The following is a 6957-nucleotide window of genomic DNA, read 5'->3' as shown; positions in this document are numbered from 1 at the left end:
TAAAATATTTCATTCATCCCATCAAAATTGTCACTCTTTTCTTTTTAGTCTGTCAAATAAAAAATTCACTTTTATTTTAATACTCCATTCATACCACAAGAGGATGCACTCTTTCATTTTTAAGCCGTCTCACAAGAGTATGCACTTTCTATTTTTGAAAACTCTAATGATGTGAGACTCATTCTCCTCTCACAATACTTTAAATTATTTTTTCGTTATATTTCTCTCTTACTTTACCAATTGTTCATTAAAACTAATGTTCAACCAAAAGTGCATACTCTTGTGGGATGGAGGGAGTAATATATTTTTCTCTAATGAAGTGAGATCATCATCCACTAATAATAATTCAATCATTTTTTTTTCTATTTCTCTTATATATTTCATAAAAAATAGGCTAATTGGAATGACACATGTTTTAATTCGTAATTATTAAAGTAAAAGAGAATGAAAAAATTTTATTAAAATAATGTAGAGGATAATAAGATCCATACATGAAAAAGTAAAAGAGATAGAGAAATTTATTTCCATAAATGAACATGAATTTTTTTCCTAAAAACGTTATTGGAATAGAGATAGTATATGAATTGATGTTTTAATCGAAAAAACAGAAAGGACTTTTGGCTTGATTGGGGCATTGGGATGGGACAGAAATCAATACAAACAGATTAAAAAATGCCGTAAGACGAAGAAAAATTGTGGCATGCATGGCTTCATCTGAGAGTTGATCTTCCATCTATGTCTGTTTGTTTGTATCGTATTATAGCCCATCCATATCATCATTATTCATTGCCATCGAATGGGAAAATATGAACGGAACGGTGACGTTTCTGTCCTTTTTTAACTCGTGGCTCCAGCTGGAAAGGACTTGTATTCTATTTTATTCTTGGGTTTTTGGCTTTTTAAACCAAAACCTTTCCTCGAATTCCGATTTTTCTCGTGAACTATGAGATTTGTTTTTAAAACCACAAACTTTCATTTCGTTAGGATTTTCCCAACCCGACCCGAATAGCACATTTCCGACCCGAATAGCATAATCCAAAATGTTAAACTTGTGTTTTGTTTATTCAAAAGTTGTCATTTGTTATGTAATAATTGTGACTGTATGTCTTATTGTGCCAAATAGGATCCAAGTAATCAATTTAGTGACAAATATGATTAAAATTGACATGTAGATAACCCGGGTTTCGTCGTTGACCCGCCGGTTGAAAATCCTAACAAAATAAAGTTTGTGGTTTTAAAAACAAATCTCATAGTTCATGAGAAAAACCAGAATTCGAGGAAAGATTTTGATTTAAAAAGCCAGAAACCCTTTATTCTTCCGTTTTGGCCATTTCTCGCTACCTAATCTCCTCGGCAACCCCCAAATCAAATGCATGAATGATTTAATATAGTTAATCTCCATTAATTAACACATTGAATATTTTAATTAATCTTTTAATATTTGCCAACGAAATTTTTTTGATATTCATTGTTTATACAGCTTGAATTTCAATCACATTCACATACCAGACTAGGAGCTTAGATTTAGTAGAAAATACTTTCTTGGTCCCTAAAAATAAATAATTTAGAGATAATTACATATCGAACATTGAACATTGATAAAGTAAGAAAAATAGTATTAATAAAAGTAAAAGTTCAATAAAATGGCAACTTAAAAAAAATTGATAAAAATAAAAATGGACTAAAAATAAATTTGGAGGTAATAAAGAATTTAAATTGAAAATTGATAAAGCTTGAAAAATATAATTAAAAAAGAAAAAATTCAATATAATGGCAACGAAATTGCCAAAATAAAAAATGCACGAAATTTGTTGGATGAATCCAAATAAAATAATGAGACTTTTGTTTGATGGCGTAGGGAGAGTGAAGCCCAAAAGTATTGTGACGCTGATTGTGTTTAGGTATATTATTTTATGGTTTGATTTTCTGGGCAACCAAATGTATAGTACTATTTCGAAACTCAAATTATCGTAGGCAGCAAATGAAGTCACATACCAATAATACATAATCAATCATCCACTGCTTAAGTCATGTATTCAGTATCTGATTATTCTACACATCTTTTTATCCGAAATGTGAAAATATATTTCAATATTTAATGCCGCCTTCTTATTTCGTCAAAATCAATTACTCCTTCGTTAAGAGTCACACTTTGTCATTTTGGTCTGCCTACCATAAGAGTCACACTTTAATTTACTACAAATAATAGATAGGTTTCACATTCCACTAACTCAATTCATTCACATTTTATTATAAAACCAAGATAAAAAAAGTAGGTCTCATATTCTACTAACTTTTCCAATTCACTTTTCTTTATAGGAGTATTTATTAAAACTTGTGCTCATAATAAGAGTGACTCCTATTGTGAGACGGAAGGAGTAGAACATTTCTCGAAATAGGATATTATTTGAATGATGGTGATATAGAAATGGGTTATCTCATACTCCATCTGTCCCGTTAAAAATGAAACGTTTTCCTTTTTTGGTTGTCCCATTAAAAATGAAACGTTTCCTAAAATGGAAACAACTCTATCTCTACTTTTTCATCTCTCTTCATCAACTCACAAAACAACACTACATAAAATCCCGTGCCGATTCACAAATATTGCATTTTAAGTGGGACGGAGGGAGCATTATATACTCCATTCATTCCGTAATAGGATTTCTATTTAGTTATGGCATGAGTTTTAAGAAATGCAAAGAAAAATGGTTAAATAAGTTAATGAAATATGAGTTACACTTATATATATTAGTTTTTAAATAAAAATTTAGTGGAATAAGTTGGTGAAATGTGGATCCTACTTATCATTAGTAAAAGTAAAGTAGAACTCATACTGTGAAAGGACCAGAATGGCAAAACAAAACTCTTGTTATGAAAGAAAGGGATTAAATGATACTCCCTCCATCCGCGACTAGGAGTCCCGGTCACTTTTGCGCACCTATTTTATAAAATTGATAAAAAATAGTTAGAGTGGAGAAATGGTAAAGTAAAAAAAGAGAATAATGTTGAGAAGACTCTTGTCAACATTATTCTCTATCTTACTTTACCATTTCTCCACTTTAACTATTTTTTATTATTTTTATAAACCGGATGCGCAAAAGTGACTGAGACTCATAATCGCGGAGGAGGGAGTATAGAATAAGAATAAAGATTTTCTAACATGCCTTATATGTGTAAAATGCACAAACTTCCACAACCATATAAAAAAAATCTCTTTGTCACATTAAAGTAAAATATTTTCTTTTTTTAATTATTTCATTAAAATTAAAATTTGTTTTAAAATATAAATATAAATTTTATTTCTATTTTTTCATGTAAGTTACTTTATCTGTTACTAGTTCACTCATACTACTATAGTACAAAACAAAATTATGTGACGAAAAAAAAACTTTTATTTAACAGGATGGACGGAGTATAATATCATCAAGAGGTTGATATAGAATAAGAGGGTATCAACATCAAAGGATTTCATTATCAAAGTTGGGTTTGGCAAAGTTATTGCGCAATTAATTCGAAAAGAAAAAGAGAATGCTAAATTCCGATATGAAGTTTCTACTTAATTCCTGCAACTTTTCTCAACGCAAAATTTAGTTAAAAACGAAACAAAAAAAGTTACCCCGACTAATCATTACGCACAATATTTACACTGTGAGACATTTCGTATTCCTAAAATACCCCTACTCAGGTATCGCACTGAGCCTCGCCGTGACCTTCCCTCTCCGTCCGCCGCCGCCGGATCTCCTCCCCCCAGATCTACCATCCTTCACCGACTGCCTCAGATCATTCTCACCTGGAAACACCAGAATACTCTTGCTGAGAGCCGAACTTGCCTTGACGGCCAATGCGGCCATCTCCTCCGCCTGAAGGCGGCGGCTGAGCTGACTGAGAGGCAGCGCGAAGTAGATCTGGCCAGGCTGCAGCTCATCGTCGTCGCTGACCGCCGATACGACGTCGTCGAAATCCATATCGTCGGAATTGCAGATGAAAAAGGCGGGATTCTTCTGCAATACGTAGGAGACCTTAACAGGATAGGGGTATTCCTGTAATCTCCCGTCGCCGAGTATCAGCTTGGCCGTAGCCACGGATGTGGATTCACAGGAGCTGCATATGCCCATATTTCTCTCTCTAGAATGTAATCCTGTTTGATTGCGTTGAAATTGGAATATATAAAGGAGGGGTAGTGTCAAGTGTGGTGTGGGATAGTGGAGGAAGAGACACGTCAGCAAAAAATGGAGAAAAAAGGATTCTTCAGGGTTTATTGAAGAGGGTGGTGGAGTTAAGTTAGAGAGGTGCCAGCCTGTAACCAGCTTGAAATGATGATTCCGGTTATTAATTTCTTTCTCGATATTTTTTCGTTCAACAAAGGTAAGAGCATTCTCATTCGTGCTCTTAGAGCATCCACAGTGCCGGCTAGCCGATTCGCGGCGCTAGCCGATCGGTTAGCCGAACCATTGCAACCAGCCAGCGGCGAATCGGCCAGAAAATCGGCGTGGGCTAAAAGATTCAGGGGCCGATTCGCTGGCCGATGCGCTGGCCGCCATTGTGGCGTGCCGATCGGCCAGCGCCTATTTTCGTTTTTGAAAACCTATATATACGCAATTTTAGTTTCATTTTCATTTGCACCGCTTGTTTTAACGAGTTTTCTCTCTCTCTAACTTTTTGTACAAGAGCATCATCGAGGGATGAGTGACGCGGGTGGTAGCGGTGGTGGTAGTGGTGGTAGTGGTGGGGATGCTGAGGAGTACGAACGGCAGATGAACGAGGCTATGGAGGCCTACATGAACCGCGAGATGGAGCAGTACATGCGAAGGGTAGAACAGCAGGCGGTACCTCGCCCTCCACCTGTTGTCCACCGCCGAGCAGTGATTGATCGGGATCACGTAGCTGCACATCAGCGGCTATATGACGACTACTTCGCTCCGGACCCGCGGTTTCCAGCAACCATGTTCAGGCGGCATTTTAGAATGCGCAGGGAGTTGTTTATGCGTATCGTTGACGCTTTGAAGCGTCGATATCTTTATTTCCGCTTCAGGCACGATGCGACTGGCAGACCCGGCCACACCCCTATCCAAAAGTGCATGGCGGCAATCAGACAGTTGGCCTACGGAGGCGCGGCAGACATGTGGGATGAGTACCTCCACATCGGTGAGACGACTTCTCTGCAATGTCTGAAGTATTTCTGTCAGGGCGTGATAAACATTTTCGGTGAGCAGTACCTTCGAAGCCCTACTCCCCAAGATTGTCAGAATTTTGATGCAGATGCACGGGGAGCAACATGGGTCCCCGGGATGTTAGGAAGCATAGATTCTATACATTGGGAGTGGAAGAACTGTCCGACTGCCTGAAAGGGGGCCTACACGACCGGCTACAAGGGAAAGAATCCCACTATGATCCTCGAGGCCGTAGCTGATTACCGGCTGTGGATCTGGCATGCGTATTTTGGGGTAGCCGGGTCGAACAACGACCTCAACGTCCTCAACTCGTCGCCCCTCTTCAACGAGAAGTGTCAGGGCATCGATCCAGCCGTCTCATTTGTGGCCAACGGCAACCGGCATGATATGGGCTACTACTTGGCGGATGGGATATACCCTAGGTGGCCTGTCTTTGTGAAGACGATCAAGCACGCAAGTGATGAAATGAAGGCCTACTTTGCGGAACGACAGGAGTCCGCGTGCAAGGACGTGGAGCGCGCATTTGGTGTGCTCCAGTCTCGATGGGCGGCAATTAAGGGTCCATCGCGTTTGTGGGATGTCAAATGCGTTTCCCAAATAATGTACGCCTGCATTATCATGCACAACATGATCGTCGAAGACGAAGGCGTACAACTGACTAGTTGGGCCAATGACGATGAAGCCGGTCCAAGCCACGGAATGGCCACCCCTAGCGTACGGCGTGGGGTACCTCTCGATGAAGTCGACCGCATCAAGGAATTTGCCAACATGCGCCAAGTGGATGCTCATATTCAACTCCAAAAGGATATAATTGAAGAGTTGTGGGCACGGAAGACTGCACGACGATAGTTTTTTTCCTTTATTATGTAATCTATTTTTTTAAATGAATGTAATTTTTGTTAATGCAATTAATGAATTTTCCCGTATATGTCTCGTAAATTTAATTCCGCAATTTAATCGTAAATTTAATTCCGTAAATGTAGTTGTTTTTGAATTATTTTTATTGCGGCTGGCCTATGGCTGGCCTAAATCTGATGTGGCAGGTGGATTTTTAGTGCTGCTGACGTGGCAGGGAGAGAGAGTGGTTGGCCTATGGCTGGCCGATTTCTATTGTGGATGCTCTTAGTTAAGAGCACAGAAGTGGGCCCGAATCCATATTTACTCCTTGCTATTAGCTAAGAGCACAACACCCACATCCGTGCTCTTCCGCAAGGACAAGCTCAAGGGTCCCACCATTCTATTATTCAATTTAAATACTTCAATTACTAAAAACATTTCTACACTATAAAACTACATCAAAAAATAAAAATTACATAATTAAAATCCTAAAAAATAAAAATATATAATTAAAATCCTAGAAAATAAAAAAATACGTAATTAAAATCCTACAAATTAAAAATTACATGATTAAAGACTAAACAATACCCTCGTGGAAGACTAGTCCTCTATCTTCAATGTTCTCTTGAGACCCCGGATCATTCCCACATGTGTTGCAAGTTGCTCGAGAGTCATCTTAGACGTATCGTTCATATAGAGTTGACCCAAGAGGGCCAACAACGAGTTGTTCGGGGATGGAGGAGGCATAAAGGGACCGAGAGCGAGAGCGGGAGCGGGAGCGGGAGCGGGGGCGGGGGCGGGGGCGGATGGAGTCGGGGCGCGACGGCGGGTGGCCGTCGCCTTCTTCCTTCCTTGCGGCTGGTGGGAACTGCTCGGGCCAGCGTCGGGGCTACCCAAGTTAGTTCCGGCAAGTTGGGTAGCCACATCATCGGAGGCGCCGTCGGATAGG

At 39.3% G+C, this 6957-nt stretch overlaps 1 protein-coding gene across 1 annotated transcript; it reads right to left on the bottom strand.

Moving 5' to 3' along the window:
* Nucleotides 1-3437: 3437 nt before the first annotated feature.
* On the bottom strand, nt 3438-4220 carry LOC125224482 (uncharacterized). Its single transcript, XM_048127886.2, has one exon. The coding sequence runs from the start codon at nt 4113-4115 to the stop codon at nt 3678-3680; it is 438 nt and encodes a 145-aa protein (XP_047983843.1). The 5' UTR covers nt 4116-4220; the 3' UTR covers nt 3438-3677.
* Nucleotides 4221-6957: the final 2737 nt, after the last annotated feature.

The sequence above is a fragment of the Salvia hispanica genome, chromosome 1 (genome assembly GCF_029641045.1).
Source record: "Salvia hispanica isolate PSC_SH4W2 chromosome 1, Shi_PSC_v1, whole genome shotgun sequence".
NCBI classification, from domain to species: domain Eukaryota; kingdom Viridiplantae; phylum Streptophyta; class Magnoliopsida; order Lamiales; family Lamiaceae; genus Salvia; species Salvia hispanica.
Note: the sequence above shows the minus strand (reverse complement) of the source record. Positions and strands in the feature narration are given on the sequence as shown.